The sequence below is a fragment of the Staurois parvus genome, unplaced genomic scaffold, assembly GCF_062004578.1.
Source record: "Staurois parvus isolate SC_StPar_1 unplaced genomic scaffold, SC_StPar_1.0 ptg001328l, whole genome shotgun sequence".
Classification (NCBI taxonomy): Eukaryota; Metazoa; Chordata; class Amphibia; order Anura; family Ranidae; genus Staurois; species Staurois parvus.
Genome location: NW_028319124.1, coordinates 1,625,410 through 1,647,995, shown reverse-complemented (window position 1 = coordinate 1,647,995; position 22,586 = coordinate 1,625,410). Strand labels below are relative to the sequence as shown.

General features: G+C 44.2%; 1 protein-coding gene across 3 annotated transcripts in view; it reads right to left on the bottom strand.

Annotated features, from left to right (window-relative positions):
- Positions 1–22,586, bottom strand: part of LOC149436915 (cAMP-dependent protein kinase catalytic subunit alpha) — a 98,202-nt gene that overhangs the window by 31,899 nt on the left and 43,717 nt on the right. For 2 of the 3 annotated variants that reach the window (XM_089661228.1, XM_089661229.1), the window contains exons 3-4: positions 3,822–3,883; positions 1,503–1,631 (exon numbers count right to left, since the gene is read on the bottom strand). In XM_089661228.1, coding sequence (XP_089517354.1) covers positions 1,503–1,631; positions 3,822–3,883 — 191 coding nt within the window. Of the gene's footprint in view, positions 1–1,502; positions 1,632–3,821; positions 3,884–20,807; positions 21,401–22,586 lie in introns of those variants that run through there. The other variant, XM_089661227.1, reaches the window with a different exon arrangement.

Genomic DNA, 22,586 nt, shown 5'->3' with positions numbered 1-22,586 from the left:
GAAGGGGAAGAAGAAGAAGAAGGGGAAGAAGAAGAAGAAGGGGAAGAGGAAGAGGAAGAAGAAGAAGAAGGGGAAGAGGAAAAAGGAGGAAGAAGGGGAAGAGGAGGAAGAAGAAGAAGAAGGGGAAGAGGAAAAAGGAGGAAGAAGAGGAGGAGGAAGGAGGAGGAGGAGGAGGAAGAGGAAGAACCCTTCTGACACTTTCAGCAGGCAGTACACCCACAAACACAACCCATTGAATGGGACTGTGCCGTAACCACCCTTTAACCATAAAGCACACAGTCGCAGTATAACAATGAGGCATTTACAAAGTTAAAGGAGGCAGTGAAGAGGTGCCATAACTTGATTTGTTATAGTGGGGAGCCCCCAACTTCCTTTTCTAGAGGTCTCAGCCATCAGGAAATACCATTTCCATGAAGGGGCGTACTTGGTCAGCAACAATGTTTAGGTAGGTGGTACATCTCAGGTAACATTTACATGAATGGCAGGACTCAGTTTCCCAGCAGATCATTGCCCAAAGCATCACACTGCCTCCCCCGGCTTGCCTTCTTCCCATACTGCATCCTGGTGCCATCTCTTCCCCAGATAAGCAATGCACAGGCATCTGCCCAGCCACAGGATGTAAAAGAAAATGTGAATCATTAGACCAGGCCACTATCTTCCATTGCTCTGTGGTCCAGTTCTGATGATGACACAAACCAACTTTCTATTAGAACCAATATTAACTTCTTTAGCAATCAGAGCTACAGTAGCTCTGCGACTGGGTTGGACTACATGGGCCAGCCTTTTCTCACCAAATCAATAAGCCTTGACCACTCCTAACCTTGTCACCAATTTGCTGGCTCTCCTTACTTGGACCATTTTTGGTCGGTCCTGGTCACTGCAGACCGGGAACATTCCACAAGAGCTGCAGTTTTGGAGTTTCCCTGACCCAGTCATCTGGCCAATAAAATCTGGCCATTATCAGAGTCACTTAAATCCTTATGGTTACTTTTTCCTCTCGCTGTCAACACATCAAGTTTAGGGACAAAATGTTCACTTGCTGCCAAATTTATCCCACCCACTCTCAGGTGCCATTGTCATGAGATCAATGTTATTCACTTTGCCTGTCAGTGGTCATGGTATGGCTGAACACTGTATACACACAAACACTATACTTTTCCTTTAACCCCTTGACGCCAAGCCCACGCCTCTCAGAGTCTGGGCCTTGACGCCGAGCGGCCGCATATTTACGTGCAATTAGAAAATACATATGCGCTGAGAGCGCGCGCCCTGTGCGCTCCCAGCACATATGTCCGTGACTCACGGAAAGGTCTCGATCTCCCCTTTTGATCGGGACATTTTCTGATCATGTGACCGCCGTGACGGCGAATCACAGCGGTCACATGACCCTAAAACCCTGCCCGCCTCCAGGCTTCTGAAACTCTTAAAGGGCAGGGAGGTGCCGGCACGAAGTGGTTAAATACATAAGATCAGATTGATGAGAATCCAGTTACAAGCCTTACCTTCTGCTTGTCCAGGATCTTCATAGCATAATGATGTCCATTCTCCTTATGCCTTACGAGCATCACTCGTCCAAACGAGCCTGTGCCCAGAGTCTTAATACGCTCAAACTGGTCCAAATGAGCAGTGTTCTAAAGAAGAACAGATAAGGGGGACTAAGATTACAAGATGCACGGTGAGGGGTATGCTGGTTGGAGACAGTACTGTGGTGTATGAAAGATTCTATACAATACATAGTTATCTCAACCTGGTTTGATTTCACTTAAAGTGGTATGAAAACCAAAGTTTTAAGAAGCACTTTCAGCAGCTCATTTGATCAACTACTAAATATGAAGTTTTTTTTTTTTCCTTTCTCTCTTAATCCTTGCCTAGCTTCCAGTTTAAGCTGGTGCCCTGACTGCTGCTGCTGCTTTCCTGTTACACGGCGGCTTCTTTCTCTTGCAGCATCCTATGGATTCATGCCAGGACTATGGTTGTGTCTCCCTACACTGTGTGTATCAACAGAAAAACATAGACCCATAGCCTAAGATGGCATGGCACTTCCCTGCTAACAGACTGACTGGAAAACTGCACTGTTAACCGTTTTGTGTGAAGACCACATGTTCAGGGAAGTAGTACTGAGACAGCAGCACTGAAACTGTTAACTGAAAAATCACTAAGAAATCCTGAGGGTTTAATACTGCATTACAAAAAAAAGTTCCACCCAAAAGGGGAAGCTCCATGGTAAAAAAACCTTCCTTTCAAAATGGTAAAAATCTTTCACGATCAATTCGTTTTACAATTATTCTTCGACTCATGTGGTATATTGCCTTCTCTGTGGCTTGTTATACATCGGCCAAACCATAAGAACACTCCGAAAAAGGTTCGGCAAGTGCCAACATTTTGTTCAAGACAGCAATCCAAAACACAGTGAACCCACATTTCTCTGAGTACCACCAGAAATCAATTCATGATCTTCAAGTGTGGATAACGGAATCATACAGCTGTTGAATATTTTCCTGGTATGGAGTCAAACAATTATGTAGGCAAGAAACCTATTGGATTTACACTTTAGACATGCTCGTCCCCAAAGGTTTAAATGAAGAGATTGAGGTTCATACCATTCTATAATACAATTATCTATAGTTTTAATCTTTTATACAATTGTTTCCAGTTTTATAGGCCCTTATATGTACAGACCCTATATATATATATATATATATATATATATATATATATATATAAATCAAAATGACTTATTTACGTCTTATTTCCATACATTCAAATTTATATAAAATATTTTCTACTAATTCTTCTTTAGGAATAGATTTTGAGCTAATTTCTAGTTTTTACTATCAATTAGTATTTATTAATTTTATTATTTTTTATAATGTTTGTTCTCCATCTAATACTATTTATTATTGATATTAATCCAAAAAAAAAAAAAAATAAATTTTATATATATATATTTTTTTTTTTAATTTCAGAGATTGATAGATAGATTCACAGAGACATGCAAGATAGTTATTGGTATATATATATTTATATTATATGTTGTTTTATGAATGTTGCTTAATAAAATCGGCCACGCTCAGCACGCCCCTTTTATAGCACCTCCTATATAAGAGTGATCGTCCAGCCATCCTATTAGGTCTGAAGAAAAAGCAGAAGCTTTGAAACGGGTCACCAGACTCATCAAATGACTTGTCTTCGCATCCCCATTGGTCGCTACTTTTGTCCGGTCTTCCATACATTCCACAGTGGTTGCGGCGTCCCTCGTTGACAGCCCAAGTCCACATTTGACACCCGGGCACCATTAGAGACTACCGGCCTCTGTATAGGTCCTTTTGGGGACTTAATTCAATGCCCATACATCCACTCTACTTGTGAGTAGCATTTTGTCTATATTTCAATAAACATGCAATATATACTGCACTTAGGCTCGCCCCCTTGTGTTTCCTTGATAATTGCAGGTAAAAGCCTATTTGGCCCTTTAAAAAAAGTCACTGGCAGCCACTGCTGTACCGCAATCTAAAAAGCGATCACAAGCGGTGGCATTTGACTCTTCAATTGCTTTAACACCTAATCTCTACACTGGCCAGAGTTGGGGTTTAAGAACTATGCCTTATCAGACAGGCATTCTATGTTGAAGAGTTGATAGCAGGAGTTTCAGACCAGAGAGATAATACAGGTAACACAGATATGTCCCTATCTTTATAAAGCTGAGTGGAAACCATACCATAGAAATATATTATATCCTGGGAAGTCCTATTTATGAATTGCCCCTGTGTATTTAGTATGTGAATCAATATGCACAGTGTATGGAGCTGTAGAGGTGTTACCTGTGCTGGGTTTTCCCATTTCTTCAAAAAGTCTTCCTTTGCTTTGGCTAGGAATTCTTTCACTGCAAAGAAAGAGAAAAAAAAAAGAAGAAGATTAAAGTACCTCAAGAGGATTTTGACATTCTAGGTGTAAACAAAAATCAGAGGAAACATTTAAAATCATAATTTCACACAAACACCTAAATAAACACTTAGGGTCCATTTATAAAACTTTTGTTGGACGAATGTCACACACACATTCGAGTAGGCTGTATTAATCGGCCCAAATTTTGGTAATAGATTCATTCCTTTGATTGTCAGCTCCATCTAGTGTCAAAAATACAATATAGCACTGAAATTCCTCAATGAGAAAACCATACTGCATTTTGAGTACTAGATGGAGGTAATGATTGTAGGAAATAATCTGTTGCAGAAATTACACCCAAAATGTACACAGCCTGCATGGAATGTGTGTGACATTTGACAAAATAATAATAAGACGACTTTATCATATATGGAAATGGTTTTACCTGCCAAAGGAATTGTGTGAAAAGATATCCTGGACAAAAAAAAAAAAAAAGACGCTGATAGGTGGTGTCACCTTTCTGCTCACTCCTCCTGGCAGCACATGTGCACTGCAGCAGAGCCTGATTGGCTCCTGCAGCTCCATGTATAAGTGCTCCTCTCCAGGGGGTTACAGGTCGATATGAAGACAAATTCAGGCGCTTACATTTGCTGCATTTAAATACATTTTGTTTAAAATTATTTCACCACTATATTGTTTTTTTTTTTCTACAACTGCCCTGAGTTCATGGGAAAAACCAATGTCAACTCTTCATGAAAATGGCAGTTGCCTGGCAGCTGCTTTTAATATATTTTTGGGTTGCAACCCTGAAACCGGCATAGAGCAAACGAAGAGACAGAAATACCTATTCTTGTTCCCAACCTTGTGTCTGGGATGCCTCCTGAAAAGTAGTAGTGCGCGTTCTAAAATGTGAGTGTGCCTAGGCACTCCCTGTACACACCCTAATCTACAGTCTGAGATCTAGGGCAGTGTTACTATGCGAGTGTGCCTAGGCACTCCTGTACCTACAGCTTCATAGATGTACAGTATATCTGCAGTGTGACATATGAGGTACTGTTGGTATGTGAGCATGCCTAGGCATTCCTGCACCTATAGCCTCATAGCTGTATATATGAAAAATATTACCTAAGGCAATGTTGGTATATGACCATGCCTAGGCACTCCTGTACTTACAGCCTAACTGTATATCTGCAGTGTGACATCTAACGTACTGTTGACTCTGACTGTAGGTCTCAGGAGATTTGGAATACAATATGTGGGTGTGCCTGGGCACTCCCTGTACATACAGCCTCATAACTGTTTATCTGCAGTTTGAGATCTAAGGTGCTGTTAAATATGGGAGAGTGCCTAGGCCCTCCTGTACCTACAGCCTCATAGCTGTAAATCTGGTGTGACATCCAAGGCACTAATGGCATGTAAGTTTGACTAGGTCCTCCTGTACCTACAGCCTCATAATGGTTTATCTGCAGTGTGACATCTAAAAAGGCATTTTTAATGTGCCTAGGCACTCCTGTACCTACAGCCTCATAGTTGTATATCTGCAGTGTGACATCTAAGGCACTGTTAATATGTAAGTGTGCCCAGGCACTCCTGTACGTACGGCCTCATAGCTGCATATCTGCAGTGTGACATCTAAGGCACTGTTGGAATGCGAGTGTACCCAGGCACTCCTGGACCTACAGCCTCATAGCTGTATATCTGCAGTGTGACATTTAAGGCACGGTTGTATGTGAGTGTGCCTAGGCACTCCTATACCTACAGCCTCAGTTGTATATCTGCAGTGTGACATCTAAGGCACTGTTAATATGCAAGTGTGCCTAGGCACTCCTGTACCTACAGCCTCATAGCTGTATATCTGCAGTGTGACATCTAAGGCACTGTTGGTATGAGTGTACCTAGGCACTCCTATACCTACAGCCTCATAGCTGTATATCTGCAGTGTGCAATCTAAGGCACTGTTGCCTCTAACTGCTGGTCTCAGAAGATTTGGAGTGCAACTCAGTGATGTCCCTATTGTGCTGCTCACTGTTGTCCTTGCTGCAGGTTCTGACAGGAGGAAACAAAGCCCTGCCTCTACCAAGATGGCCACCCCCACAATGCAGAACAAGCCATGGTAAGTCCGTATTCGAGAAAACAACAGCAGCACAGAGACCACAGGCAATACTGGACAATAGTCATTTAACCTCTCCTTGCTTTTAGAGTTCAGTTCTTCATGCAGACATTATGAGCAACCTCATTGCAAACAACCAGTCTGTAGCGTTCATTCTTCCTGACCAAGTAAGAACAGTCTGATTGGTTACAATGGCTACCCGTGACTCTACTACAGACTTTGTGAACTGTCAGAAGGCTGCTGTGCTCAGACACGTCCGTCCTTCTAGCTGGACTGTATTCCACAGCTGTTCATCATCAGATAAGGAGGTCATCAGCCATACACCCACAGTACTGGAAGTTTCCACCCGTCTTACCAGTGTAACATAAATAACGATAATAACATAGTAAATGGGGTGTATGTGCTGAGTAGGTGGACAAGAACTGCCTTATTGGCTCACGTTCCCAGAGATTCCAAGTCAGTTTAATAAGGCCTTTGTCCTCAGCAATGGACAATATCTACTTACATAACCTCCCCATCATCCTTCTTTGTCACAATGGTCACCCTAACAGGGAACGGTGCTCAGTGACACTCCACAGACACTGGTGTCTCTAGAACAGGAAGTGAAGGGAAATCTCCCCAACAGGCCACAGACAGAAATAAAAAGAAAAAAAAAAAGGTTTGGGCTTTACATATTCTTTAAAAAAGGTAACAAAAAAGGACTTAAAGCGGAACTTTACCCAAAAAGGAAAGTTCCACTTTTTTTCCTCTTCCCCCCTCTATAATATCTGAAATATTTTTTTTTTGGGGTAGCAGGTACCTAGTTTTGATAGTTGACCCCTCTCACTTCTGCTCCGACTTTCTAGGCGATCGGAGTGGAACTTTGGCACCCCCCCTCTCTGCTTAGAGCTTCTCAAGACACATCACAGGTCCCAGGAGGCTGTGGGACCAAAGGATGCAGCGTGGCATGTGCAGTGGGGAGCCACCTGTGAAGCTGCAAGGAGTCACAGCCAGCTTCCCACAGTTAGGGACCCAAAAACCAGCGAAGTACCATCGGGTGAGGTGGGCACTGGATCTCTGGACAGGTGTCTGTGTTTTTGTTAAGTCAGTATTTATAGCGAATGATCTTTACATTTTTACATCCAAGGTGAAAATTCACTTTTAATATGTATATCCTAATGCTAGGTAGACACGGGGAGTTTTTTTTTTTCCCCATTCAACCCAGCGGGGTTGAAAAAAAAAAAAAAAAAAAAAAAAGAAAAAACCTGAGAGGTCACCGTACTAACCAAGCAATGTTAGTGCAGTGATCGCCCCTGCTGAGCTACAATGTTCTGACAGGGGGACCGTCCCCAGAACATACTGATCAGCACTGCAAGCGCTGATCAGATGCTGGTTTTCCATTCGATAAATGCTTCTGTCAGACAGGCTGTTGTACACACAGGCTGAATGGCAGTGGGTTTCTGTTGAACCAACCGATTTTCAGCCCATGTGTACTAGCCTTAACCACTAGCCTACAGGGCACTTATACCCCCTTCCAGTCCAGGCCAATTTTCAGCTTTCAGTGCTGTCGCACTTTGAATGACAATTGCGCAGTCATGCAACACTGTACCCATATGAAATATTTATCATTTTTTTTGAGACAGATAGAGCTTTTTTTTGGTGGTATTTAATCACCTCTGGGTTTTTTATTTTTTGCTAAACAAACCAAAAACTGAAAATTTTGAAAAAAAAAAGCTCTTTTCCTCTGTTTTTGTTTTAAAATTTTGTAAATAAGTGATTTTTCTCCTTCACCGATATGCGCTAATGAGGCTGCAGTGATGGGCACGGATAGATGGCACTGATGGCCATTGATAGGCGGCACTGACTGACAGCTCAGATGGGCACTGATATGTTGCATTGATGGGCACTGACAGCTGGCACTGCTGGGGCTGCACTGATCATCAGTGCTCTGATGATTTGTGTACATGTCCCCTCCGAGGAATGCAGATTACCGGCTCTCCTCTCCTGCTGTCAGCGTGCCAGCTCGTGAGAGAAATGCCGATAACCGGCATTTCCCTATTTACATGCGATCAGCTGCGATTGGACAAAGCTGATCACATGACCGAGCTGCCGATCGCCGCACGCTCCCTGAGCCACACATGCGCGATCAGAATGGGAGGACATCCTATGACATCCTCCCAGAATGAGAGAACCGCCTTGCGCCTGTCATTGCCCTATATGGCGGGCGGAGGTTAGGGTAAGTGCTGCCTCGGGCTCCCTACAGTGAGGGCCACATGTGTTAAAACCTAAACACTTGATCTCTGCTTCTCTTACTTGATTATTCATTTAAGAAAGATGCCGATTCACAACATAGAACAAGGTCCAGATGAGTTCCTGCATGCACGTTTTTGATGCGTTCGAGCTTTTATCCCCCTCCCGTTCACCTTAAATAAGGACATGTGCATTCTGGTGCGTTTTTGGTGAGTTTAGGCGCTTTCCTGTGTGTTTTACCACGTTCCAGTACAGTTCAGTGCAGAAAAAAATGCAGCATGTTCTACTTTTTCTGGAACTGACTGTATTGGTGTGAACGATACCATTGGAAAACATATAACCTACTATCCATGAGTTTTTGAAGCGGGAAAAAAAAATGCACTAGACTGTATGTGGTGTTAACCGGCCCTGAAAAAAGAATTCCAAGTATGGATAATTTTACACAGTTACATTGGTCCAGCTTGGACTAATGTATCTGTGTATATACCATACTTGGCTGATCCCCCTGGAAGCTGGGAATCACTCTAATAGGCACCACTACTACAATGATTTCCACTAGTTTCTCGGTCCCATGCCAAGCAGTTGCCCTGCTGTAAAGTGAACACAGGAGATGTCTTGCTCAGTACGGGTGCCATAAGGAGAAAAATTAGCAATTAATGCAAAGCATTCTGATTGGATGAGGTGGATTAGGAAAATACAGTATTCTCTGAATAGTGCCTGTGCCAAGCGGGAGATCTCCTGTGCTCAGTAACCAGCACAGCTGCTCGCCACAGGATCTGGAAGCTAGTGGAGATCACTGGCATGATGGAATCTACAATAATTTCCAGCTTCTACAAGGATCCCACAGGTATGGTACAGTGGATATAAAAAGCCTACACACCCCTGTTAAAATGTCAGGTTTCTGGGATGTAAACAAATGAGACAAAGAAATAATTTCAGAACTTTTTCCAACTTTAATGTGACCTATAAACTGCACAACTCAGTTGAAGAACAAACTGGAATCTTTTAGGTGGAGGGAAGTAGAAAAAAAAATAATATGGTTGCAGAAGTGTGCACACCCTTAAACTAATACTCAGTTGGAGCACCTTTTGATGTGATTCTAGCACTCAGTCTTTTTGGGGATGAGTCTATCAGCATGGCACATCTTGACTTGGTAATATTTGCCCACTCTTCCCTGCAAAAACACTCCAAATCTGTCAGATTGTGAGAGCATCTCCAGTGCACAGCCCTCTTTAGATCACCCCACAGATTTTCCATCGGATTCAGGTCTGGGCTCTGGCTGGGCCATTCCAAAACTTTTATCTTCTTCTGGTGAAGCCATTCCTTTGTTGATTTGGATGTATGCTTTGGGTCGTTGTCATGCTGAAAGATGAAGTTCCTCTTCATGTTCAGCTTTCTAGCAGAAGCCTGAAGGTTTTGTGTCAATATTGACTGGTATTTGGAACTGTTCATAATTCCCTCTACCTTGACTAAGGCCCCAGTTCCAGCTGAAGAAAAACAGCCCCAAAGCATGATGCTGCCACCACCATGCTTCACAGTGGGTATGGTGTTCCTTTGATATGCAGTGTTGTTTTTGTGCCAAACATATACTGTATTTTGGAATTATGGCCAAAAAGTTCAACCTTGGTTTTATCAGACCATAACACATTTTCCCACATGCTTTTGGGAGACTTCAGATGTTTTTGCAAAATTTAGCTGAGATTGGATGTTTTTCTTTTTTCCCAAAAAATATTTTATTTTGGATGTTTTTCCTAATAAGAAAAGGTTTCAGTCTTTCCACTCTACCTCAATGCCCAGACATATGAAGAATACGGGAGATTGTTGTCACATGTACCACACAGCCAGGACTTGCTAGATATTCCTGTAGCTCCTTTATTGTCACTGTAGGCCTCCCAGACCAGTTTTCTTCTTGTCTTTTCATCGTCTTCACTGTGTTCCATGGTATATCTAATGCCTTGGAAATTCTTTTGCACCCTTCTGCTGACTGATACCTTTCAACAATGAGATCTCTCTGATACTTTAGAAGCTCTCTGCGGACCATGGCTTTTGCTGTAGGATGCAACTAAAAAAATGTCAGGAAAGACCTACTAGAACAGCTGAACTTTATTTTGGGTTAATCAGAGGCACTTTAAATGATGGCAGGTGTGTACTGACTGCTATTTAACATGATTTTGAATGTGATTGCTTAAATTCTAAACACAGCTACATCCACAAATATAAGAGGGTGTGCACACTTATGCAACTACATTATTTTAGTTTTTTATGTTTACTTCCAACCCCTAAAAGATTTCAGTTTGTTTTTCAATTGAGTTGTACAGTTGATCGGTCAACTCTTACAGGAAAAAAAACAAAACAAGAAAAAAAAACCCCCACAAAACAGTCAGTGTTTAGGGGCTGTCCAAAAAAATCTCTATCAGGCCAATCACTATTGGGAGAGCATGGCTTCCCTCCTGCCAGGTCATGGCTTCCAGTCTTCTCCAGAGTCTACAGCCTGGATGACCCCAAGCAGTGCACAACATGTAGCCAGGATAATCCCATATACCACACAGCATTCAGCCAGGATAGCCCTAAGCGCATGCAAGCGGCAGTCCCGCACAGGTAGTTCTTGAATAACTCCTCCCTCCTGTGAGCCCAGCACTGGGGGGTGTGCACTTGTGCTGTGTTAAGTATCTGAGCTTTTTGAAAGTCTTGACACCCAGCTCTAAGTATCTCTTCTCCAGCTCTGGCAGTTTAGAGACCTCCATGGTGGTCACATGACCAAAGAGATTGCACAGAATGCAGAAACAGCAGAGATCCGTGGAGTCAGTGGAGGAAACCTACAAGGCTGGGTACATACAATAAGTTTTTTTTATTTCATTCAACCCAGCGAGCTGAACAAAAGAAAAACTGAGATTGATGTACTAACTCAAGTGATGATCTCCCCTGCTGCGCTATTGCATTCTGAAATGAGGACTGCCCCCCGCCAGAACACACCGATTAGCACTCGCAGCCAATGACTACAAGTGCTGATCGACTGCTGGTTTTCCAGCATGCCCAGTCAACAGAAGCCGGTTGTAAGCTGCGGCAGAACAGACAGATGTACACATCGAACGGAAGTCAGTTGGTTCCTGCCAAACTGACTGTTTTCTACCGATTTTTGCCCGTGTGTACCCAGCTTAAATGACATTCACTAAGCACTGCAAGGGTATAGGATTCTTATAGCACATGCTCTTCTCGTGGTACGTGATCTGTAGCTGCAGACGTGTCACCCGCCTATGCCTGCTATATATGTGTATTGACTATGCCTATTGCAAACATGCAATAATTACACGACGGCAACATTAAACAATAGACATACATAGCAGGCACTAGGCGGACAAAGAAAGTTTATACTCATACAATAAAAGTGAATATTTGCATTTCTATGCTTTTATTGCATAGAACGTATAAAACGTTTCCCCTCCGAGGCCTTTTTCACACTTCTGAGTGGCGGTAACACACAACACGCTTTGCTGTGTCGGGCGTCACTCATTTTAAATGACACGTCAACATGCTAAGGCAACACACCTGGATTGTAGCATGCTGCCACCCTCCACAACACATGGAAGCGCTTTGTGTTGCATTAATAGAGCCATGTGCGATTTTTGACACATTATGTTGCATTGGCAGCCCATTCATATGAAATGGGCTGCCTTAACGTACTGCAAAGTAGTAAATGGGTGCTTGTCGCTTTGGGCACAGAAGGATTTGTAAGAATTTACTGGGTCACCATCTCACTACGGCTGAGAACCATTGCTCAAGATCAATACACTCACTTAAAAGACAGCCACCTGCCACTAGAGAGCATGTGACAATACAAACCAAAGACGAAGAGTCAGCTAGTGTGGGTTTGGGGGTTCGCCTTAAAGAATGCAGTGTCATGATAACCGGATAGTTGGTGTGCCTTTCACAGAGACATGCACCAGACGGCGTGACGTGGAAGAGAGACAGTTGAGTGATTCAAGTGGCAGCATTAGCCAGTGACATACAGCTGCCACATTTTATTATATTAATCACATCTAGTCTATACAACCGGTCACAACTTCCCAGAGTTATAAATGGACATGCTGGATGACAATTTAGTGCCGGTTCCCATATATGCAGATTTGGATGTGGTTTGAACCGCATCCAATCCACATGAGATGTGAAATAACATTGCTTCTTGCCTGTTCACATATGTCTGATGCACTGGCAGTGCAGATTCAGTGCGGTCTGAAAAAGAGTCCTGTACGATTTCTAAAGCAGTGCCTTCAGGTTCAGGTGTGGGGATTACAAGTTATTGACTTCTATGGGAACTGTTTATAAACCGCACATGTGACTTGTATGGGAATCATTTCTAAACTGCACATGTGACTTCTATGGGAACCGTTTATAAACCGCACATGTGACTTGTATGGGAATCATTTCTAAACTGCACATGTGACTTCTATGGGAACCGTTTATAAACCGCACGTGACTTCTATGGGAACAGTTTCTAAACCGCACATGTGTGAACAGGATAAAATCCTGACCTGAACCTGTCCTGAGCCCGATGTAAACCTGACCTGAACTGCTGAACAGCTTCAATCCACACCACACATGTAGTTTATAAAACGACACTATAGTATCTGTGAAGATTTGTACACCACAAAAAAAAAACAAAAAAAAAAAAACACGGAACGGTATTTTTAGTGGGTGAAATTAATGCAGATTACATGAAGTTCATTTTCAAAATATTGAAAGTGATATTAAAGGCTTGTTTTTTTTTTTTTTTTTTCATACTTGGCAAACGGTTTTGCACAGAGCAGCTCCGATCCTCCATTACTCGAGTCCCACGCCAGTGCTCCTGGCCCCTCCCTCCTGCCCCCAGAGCAAGCAACTTGCTATGGGGGCACTGAGAAGGCTTGCTCCCAAGCCACTGCACGGTCTGTCCATTCAGACACAGAGCGCGGCTCGGCCCTGACCCACTCCCTCCTCATTGGCTCACTGGCTGTCATTGACAGTAGTGGGTGCCAATGGCTAACGCAGCTGTCTCAGACAATTAGAAGGGAGAGACCCAGGGGAGCTGCGGCTCTTGTGCATATCGCAGGGGTTGAGATGGGGCTCAGGTAAGTGTTTGGGGGTGCTGCTGCCCACAGGTGGTTTTTTACCTGAATGCATAGAATACATGATGGTAAAAAACCTTGAGCCTTTACAACCGCTTTAAAAGTGCACATTTATGCTTATGAAGGAGGGGACTGGAGCACCCCAAAAAAGCCTATTTTTGAAAGAAAAAACAAAACAATGGTAAATAGCTAGAGAAATCCAACTCAGCGAATCTCTCTGTAAAAAAGTACAACCAAGGGATGTCTATCAAGGCAAAAGAACGCATACAGAAGTAGGCTGATTCAGCTGGTTCCTAAGGATCCGACCACTCCACAGGTGTTCCTGTTGGCTGCCACCTTCCCAACATTCAAGGAAAAGTTGAAGGATCCAGGTAGAAAATTGTCAGCTAAACAGTGGCTGCATCTAATCAAATGCAGGTGCTGTTTGGATATTTTAACAGTCCATGGGGGCCAGCTGTCATAACATAATAGCTGCAGCTGGAGATTCATCAATCCCTGCTGTTAGCCGAGCAAAGAAAAATCTACGTGTATGGCCAGCTTTACATTCCTCGTTAGTCTAACCAAGACCAGCAGAATGCAGTGACTTGATTTTAGTTCTGTAGGCACTTAGGGGCAAAGTAACAGTCTTGCCTTCATCCCCCCACCCCTAGCAGCACTGATGTAAAACCCACCTCTGGAAATCCAAAAACGATCTCTTGCACTGGAGCTGTGCTCATCCACCCCATCCATTTAGAGCCAGGAGACTACAAAATATCTGACTGTCCTGTTGTTGCGCCCAGGCAATGACAGGTGTTCCGTGCAGCTGGCCTGTTGAAAATCAATGACAGCCCTGTAGCTCAAGCTTGGAGAACCCCTTTGGTTGTCTTCCAGGGGGTGAAGACCCGGGTAAATGCTATGTTGTTCAGTGAACAGATGTCTAGCATTCTTCATGACTCTCATCTGAGATTCCTTAAGGTTTGGGAACCTTGGATACGTTATTCCTTGCCATCCCTGCCTCCTACTAGTTATGGCCTCCTATAGTCGCTGCCTATGCTAGCCCCGGATCCATGATCCTTCTAGTTTCCCTTCTTTCATGTTTTCTGATTCCCTTTTGTTTTATTTTCTTCTAACCTTTTTTTCTTTTCTCTCCTTTTTCCGATATTATGTTGGCTTACTGCTGCTATTTGGTTCGGCTTTCTGCCGTCCCTTCTTGATGTCAATGGACATTTCATTATTTGACGAATACAAGTCAGCAGGATGTTTGTTTATGTGTTATTGTTCTGCTCTGCCCCTGTGAGGGCGTATTTTTAGCTTGTTATATTCTTAAAAACAAAAAACATTCTTAATAAATATATTGAAACAGAAAATCAATGACAGCCAAAGAGATGCAGCAGCTGTACAGACATTCCTGAACATGCCAGCGTTTACACCCATAAAGAGACAAATGCATAGTTATGTAAATGTAGATTATCTGCCGCCAGCACTGCACATCAATTTCTGTATATAACCACTGGCGTGTGCAGGAGCATCCATACAGCCGCTGCATATCTTCGACGGTCATTGATTTTTGACAGGCCAACTGCATGGAGTATGTCATTCTTGGGGCCCATAAACATGACCCTCTGCACAGAAGCACAGGTCTATGTGAAGGAGGCCTTACAGGGTGGATACAATTGTGTTACTGCAGGTGGTCTAAAACCAGCAGAAAACTTGACACCTCTACAGTGCAAGGAGACAGAAGAGTGAAATCTGAGCACAATCTCTTACAAAGAGAAACAGTTTTTCTGAGCAGCATACAAAAAAACAGGGCGCCTTATCCACCTCCCGAGCCAGCGAGCAGGACCTGCTGTGTTCCAGCGTCTGTGCACAACCAAACAGAGATAAGGAAGATAACAAGGACCAAGGCGCTGCTTCCACAAGGTCCTGCAAGGTGACACCGGCTGAACGCTCCAATTTCCACACTGCATGTAGAATGGAGGGGCCCCAGCTCTGACAGAATGACATGAGCTCATACTAGACATGAGCACTGTCACACTAGAACATCATAGGCAATTGTACTCCTATACCGGAGGCCACTCCTGTTAGCAGCAGAGACAAACCGGTTATGTCAGCTGTGCAGAGGGCGTGAGGGATTTTATAGACGGATTACTAGGTAATGGGCAAATTCCACGTAAATGTGGATCCATTACCAATTCTAATGACAGGCCCACGGCACTGTCATTATAGGGCGATTCTATATTAGGGCTTATGATATCAATCACATTGGCAGAATATATGGCTTTGCTATTGTAGCAATACAACCAAAAATCACTGTGCAAAGGGAAAAAAAAAAAGAAAAAAAAAAGTTTGTGAAAAGGAGCAGCAGCACATAAAAAAGTAAAGGATATACCACATACACTATATAGCCAAAAGTATTGGGACGCCTGCCTTCACATGTATATGAACTTTAAAGCAGGACTTGACAAATTTGCTTTGAATCTAGAAGCCAGCTAAAAAAGTTAGAAGCCAGTTTTTTTTTTTACCACTTGCCTATTGGTTACTTTCGCTCCCTTCCTGCCCAGGCCAATTTTTAACTTTCAATGCTGTCACACTTTAGGCCATGGTTCACATCTGTGCAGTCCACAATTTGCGTGGGCACGAAAGCCCATTCTTTTGAATGGTTCCCGTGCCCCGTGACACTCAGAGAAGAAGTCCCTGCACTACTTTGGAAATTGCAGCCCGCACGGGAACGGAGGTTCCCAGTACGGTTGCGATTTCCAGTGCGGACGGCGTGTCATTAGAATTAATGGCACACCCCCTGCGGGTCCCGCATTACTGTGTGGGTGGTGCTGCTGCAGGTACTTGTGCGGTCCCGCAGCAGCACCACCCGCACAGATGTAAACCGAAGGGTAAAGGACAACTGCGCGGTTATGCAACACTGTACCCAAATTCAATTTTTATCCTTTTTTTGAGACGGATAGAGCTTTCTTTTAGTCATGTTTAATCACCACTGGGTTTTTTATGTGCTACCAAATACACAAACAAAAGACTGAAAATTAAAAAAATTTAAAATAAATAAAAAACACCTTTTTCTTCAAATAAGTCATTTGTCTTCACTGATGTGCGGTGATGAGGCTGCATTGATAGGGCCAATGGTGAGGTGGCACTGATAGAGCCACGGATGGGGTGGCACTGGATGGACCATTGATGAGGCTGCACCGATTGGGCACGGATAGGTGGCCACACTGGCTGTCATGCTGCCGGTTTCTGCTCTGAGGTGAGGCTGAGTCTCCCCAAAGCGGCAGGTGTCACTGAGAGCCGCACAGGGGACACTTCCTGCCAGCTCCGCCTCCTAATGTACAGCCCCGTATCTCTCCTAACCCGCCCTTCACATTCCCACCTTTCTCCTCCAATAACCCGCCCTCACAGCACCACTCCTTCCTACCCCCCGGCATCACACACGTGGCAGTGACACCGGCAGGCTGCCCGGCAATGTTGTGCCTGGCGCGTTCCCACATGCTACACCACTGGGGCTGACAACAGCCCGGGCGCCAGGCCGCATTTTCTAGTCGCCATGGTGACTGGGATTTGTTGAGCCCAGCTTTGATGGCATCCCAGTCTTAGTCCATAGGGATCAATATTGAGTTGGCCCACCCTTTGCAGCTATAACGGCTTCTAAACCTTGGGGAAAGCCTTCCCAGAAGAGTTGAAAAGTGTCTATGGGAAGGTTTGACCATTCTTCCAAAAGAGCAATTGTGAGGTCAGGCACTGATGTCGGACAACGTATGGACCTGGCAGCGAAAGGGTTAATGTGACTAGTAGTTCACATAAGTGAGATAACCTGGTTTGTGCTTTCTTTCCAGCTCAAAGGAAGTGATGAGACCATGGCATTTCTGGGTAGATCAAGTATTTTCTGTACAAAATGTTCTTCATAAAAGGAAACTAATGCAGCCAGCACATCTATGGACTGGAGCCCTTGTAGAAAACGTTGAAGAGGGAGCGTTGTGCCCCGAAACGTGTTTGTGAAGATATTCTTTAAGGCTCGGTTCACATCTATGGGGGTGTAGGACTGTGTGTAAAATCAGCAAAAATGTGCTGCTGTTAGACAAAAGAAAAAACAATAAGGTACAAAAGCTGAAAAGGCTCATTTAAGAAAGCAAACATTTTCATAAATATGACAGTTATTTTCAATGAGATTTGAAAAATCCAAGTAGCTCCTTATAGAGAAAAACTGACTATCTGCTGCAGGTTAAAGGGTATCAGGCAGGTAAGAAATATGATGAGCTACTACTGCGAATAGGTTTTTTTAAAGGAGATGTATGACTAAAGCTCTTTTGGCCACTAGCGTGCACTTAATTCTGCAGTGACTCAGATTCATCCAACAGCAATCTAAATCTCGTCAGCTGACGTCACACAACCAATCCAGACTCTGGAGTGATCCCGACTAATGTTGGGATCCACCCAGATGCCTGGACCGCCAGCTGGCTCTGCCCCTCAGCCAGCCACCCCCTCCACAGCCCAGCACTACAGTGAGTGCTGGAGGGACAGAGCAAAAATCTAGTGACTGACAGTCACTAACTCTTTGCTCACTGAAGACCAAGAACTGAGCAGGTATTTGATTGCTCAGTTCTCGGTGTAGAGGAGGCAGGGAACAGATGCACCATCGGAGCAAGGCTGCATCCACCTAGGGGAGTCTGAATATTTGGTTTTTTTTTTAATCCCACACATCTTTTAAAAAAGGAGCAAGCTTCAAAGCCATCATCCTTATCCCTTCCAGTCAGCCATTGACCTGCAACAAGCGTAACCACTTTATAAAGTGAGAATCCCCAACCCGCCCTTAGAACCAGTACCTTTAACCTGTTGCCAACCACACTGCACAAATATGTGTTGAAGGCGGCCGTGGTTTCTTTGCGAAGAGTGCTCTCAGCTCTCGGTCTCTGTGTCTGATCAGGAATTGGTGGGATGGGCTCCTGATCAGGTGACCACTGACAGCCAATCACAGTGATCAGGAAGTCCACCCCACAAATTGGCATTACAACTCGGTTCAAGAGCCACTGGGAGGGGGCAAGAAGGAGTAAACACAACAGCCAGCTTTCTGCATTTCCATTACAGCAGGTTCTCTTTGCCACAAACCTGTTATCCAATATCCAATTAAAAATAAATGCCCCTCTGCTTAGCAGCACCTTGTGATGCAATATATACTTTAAGCTACTTGGGCTGATCGAGAGAAAATCAATTCAAGCTAACAGTGTGGATGAAGGAATCTTCATTGCCGGCTATTGTATGCAGGCAGCCATGGTACGCATGACTACCCGAATACAACAGCGCTGCTGAACAAGGATTGTATCCGACAGAAAGCAGTCACTGATCGGCTGCAATTTTCCATCCAGCTCAATCAATTTTTAAAACGGACTTTTGTTGAACTGGGTGGTGTTAGGCCAGGTGCGCCTAGCAGAATACAAATTATTATTATTTATTTCAGGTACTTGTATAGCGCCATCAATTTACGCAGCGCTTTACATATATAAATCATACATTCACATCAGTCCCTAGTCCCTAGTGAGTACAATCTAAGGTCCCTAACTTACATTCATATACTAGGGACAATTTAGACAGGATTCAATTAACATACCAGCATGTCTTTGGAGTGTGGGAAAAAACCGGAGTACCCAGAGGAAATCCACGCAGGTACAGGGAGAACATGCACACTCCATGGTTGGAATTCGAACCAACGACCTGAGTACTGCCAGGCGGAAGTGCCAACCATTTAGCCACTGTGCTGACCATTATGCTTATGAAAAAGTCAGTATTTTCACAAAATATTGGTGGGGCTGCATTGCATATCAGGGTGCCGGATGGAGTAATACTAGTAACCTGTAAACAGGGAGTTGTATTTTATATTTTATTTGCCGGTGACAGGTAGGCTTTATATAAACGCACTGAACACATCTTAAAAGGTAGAACAACAAATATAGAGCATTTTAAGGCCACATGCATAAAAAAGCCACTTTATACAGATGTTAGGTGCTTTTAAGGGCTGAAAAATTCACTTATGTGTCCACACACAGGCGTTTACAGGCATACGTGTGAGCTTCCTGTGCGATTCACATGCAGTTCTATGCAGTGTGATTTCAGTCCATTCATTCTGGAATGGGCTGAAATTGCACCACACCGAAAATTAGTGCATGTCCTACTTTCACAAACACACTGCAACTGGATCGCATGATACTTTTGTACCATGCAATCCGGTACAGGCAAACGCACTGAGTTGCTTGCACTAACATCCACTGCAGACCGCAAGGGCAGTGCAATTGGAAAGCGGTGCAAGAAATTGGCACAGAACCTGGCATTCTATTGTGAATTGGCCCTAAAAGCAGACAAAATTCTATACATATTTAAACATGTGTGCAGTACATGGCTTTCAGTGCTTTATTAAGCCACATTTTCCTTCCAGCAGTTCTGGAATTCAGAGGGGCTTTTTCAGATGCCCCCTGTGCATGAGGCCTTACAGTGAATACGTACAGCTATACAGCCTAAATACCGGCACAGCTGCCTATAGAAGTCAAAGGCTGCATGCGCAAGTACGTACGCATGTGGACGGGCATAAAAAAAACTCTAGGCGCAGACAAGCTGTATGCTTGTGTGCGATTCCATACTTATCTATACACGCACATACAGCATACGGCAGTTGTACACACAGCACCTATGGGCACCCTGGTGGGGAAATATGCCAGAATGTATGTGTGCATGGGCCCCAAATTGCACATTGGAAACTCCCAGCTAATGAGGTGGTCATCGAACATAAAATAGGATAGGCAAGCTACATGAGGGTTCCACAATTCATTCTATCCAATCAGATCCCTATGTGAATGACCAACTCTGGCAGCAATAGACCCCAAATCACCCGAATTTTCCCTATTTTCAGAGAGCAGCAGAAACCCAGAGCGATCTGGCTCAAAGCTCAAGTCACTGTGATCCCCATAGTCAAGGCTCAGGCTGACACAGTGACACATGTCATGCAGAGCCATGGAGAACATTGATAAAACTCCAAAGAAAGAAAAAAAACCCCACAGGAAACTGCAATGACAGATTAAACTGAACAGCACCACTGAGCATGACCTACAATGGATTGCAGAGCATTGCACAAGCCTAAAGTTATTTAGGGATTATTTTAACTAAACATTAAGAGGGCGAGATAACAGAAGCATGCAGAGCATCGCGGAGCTGTGTGCGTGCCAGGACAACGTTCAAAAGTAGAAGCGGCACAAGCTTAGCGCAAAAACCTTGCAGACTATCAAAAACCACCAGTGCACAAGGACACGCTTCATATACAGATTACAGAACATTTTATAACCTTCCGTAGAACACACAACTTTCCTTACAGAACATTGCACAACACTTACGACTCCAGACTGCAGAGCGTTTCACCTTCCCCTGACTAAAACAGAAAAGAACTGCAGTAATGAAGGGCACTGCGCAGTTAGTCGTGGGTCCCTACCCCGCATAGCATCGTGCACACTCACTCTCCCGATCCCAGCTTAACACGTTGCTGGGCAGGCTGGGTGCTGGAGGACTGGCTGGAGGCCCCGGATCCCTCCCCGACGCTGGACCGCGGGGGCCACGGCTGAATACCCGCGAAGCCAAGTTCTCCAACTTCTGTAGGGCCGACATCCTGGGGCCGGAGTTAAAGATGGGGCTAGTAATGAGGCCGTCACATTTGGCTTGTGGGGGTAGAGGAGACAGATGCCAGAAAATGGAGAAAAAGAGGGAGATTCAAAGGAATGGAGGAACTAGGCAAGGCAGGCAGACAGTAGCAAGGGTCTAAAACGGGGAGAGGGAAGGATAGACATGACCATTTCTGGTCTGGGGTAGAGAAGTTCTACAGAAAAAGGGAGAATCAGCCAAGGTAGCACAGGGAGCGAAAGATCATGTTAAGTACTAGGGATAGGTGAAGAGGGAGGGAGGATAATCAGCTCTTCAATGAAGAAGCTGCAGGGCACACTGAGCAATCTAGAAGTAATAGAGCAAGCATGTGAGACAGGAGGAGGCAAGACAAGACAGGGACAGACAGATGTACTATGGGGAGAGAGACGAGAGGGAGAGAGAAGACTAGGCACAGAGGCACAGGCTGCCTGCCCTCTTATCATCTGGTTACAGGTCTCTTGTTGACAGGGGGTGGAGGGAGAGCCGAGATAATAACAAAGGGGAGGAGAAAGACCTGGAAGTGAGCAAGAGAGAGGAGGGGGAGAAGTTGAAGAAACAAAATGTGATGATTAAACAGAGAAGGCGACAGGCGGGATTGAGATCCCTATAGACAGGTATACACTGGAAGTCAGACGGTGTGCAGGAATGGAGTCGAACAATGAAGATGGGCCAGGAACCAGCAGAACCACACTCATGGGTCACCAATACCAGCAGTGCTGAAAGTGGAATACAGCTTAATACAAAAAGCATCCACTTTAAAATCCCATTCACACTTAAGCATTTCTGTGCATTTTTAGGAGGGAAGTGCCACGCAGGAGCATCTTTGGGGATGATTTAAAAATATTTAATAAAGAACTCTGGGGCTGTGCCAGCACGGAGCAGAAATATACTTTTTTTTGGCACTATTTTGCACATTTGTCACCCAACAGCATTCACTTTGAATGGGCTGCCCTACACACTACACACGACTGATAAAGTAGCTCCTGCACCCCCCCTTTTTTTTGGCAGTGAGCCATGCGCGTTTTGGAGCGCAACAAAACATGCTACTGTTGCCTATGTCTGGGGTGCCATTAGAAATTAATGGCACCACAAGCGTGATTCACATTTCTGGGAATGTGTGCAAAATTTCTGCATGATTTCCCTGACTGCCAAGGTGTGAATGGTGCCTTAGCCTTACGATATCGCTGAGCAATTGCTTAGGAGGAGAAAAAAGGTTTTCAGAGTGAGGCCAATCACCAAACAAGACAAGTTCTAGTGAGTGGACTGGGAAATCCTAGCAGGCTTGGGCAATTTCAGGGAACCCATGCTGCAGACCTTAGGGTGAGAAGACTAATGCAGGCCATAGATGGGGAGAAAAACGGCCGATTTTTCGTCCGAAAATAAAACCGGCCGATTATCTTATCGTTAGTGGACGATTTTGTCGGCCGTTTTTCGTGTATTTTGGACTTTCAGATTATCGGTGATGTTGGAAAATTTTCGAAAAACGCCCGACTTTATCCTCATTGATGGTCAAAAACGAACGATCGTTTTCCGAAAAAGGATCACAAAGGCCACAAAATGACATCATTTCCCGTTATAGGTTACTCATTAATCGGCCG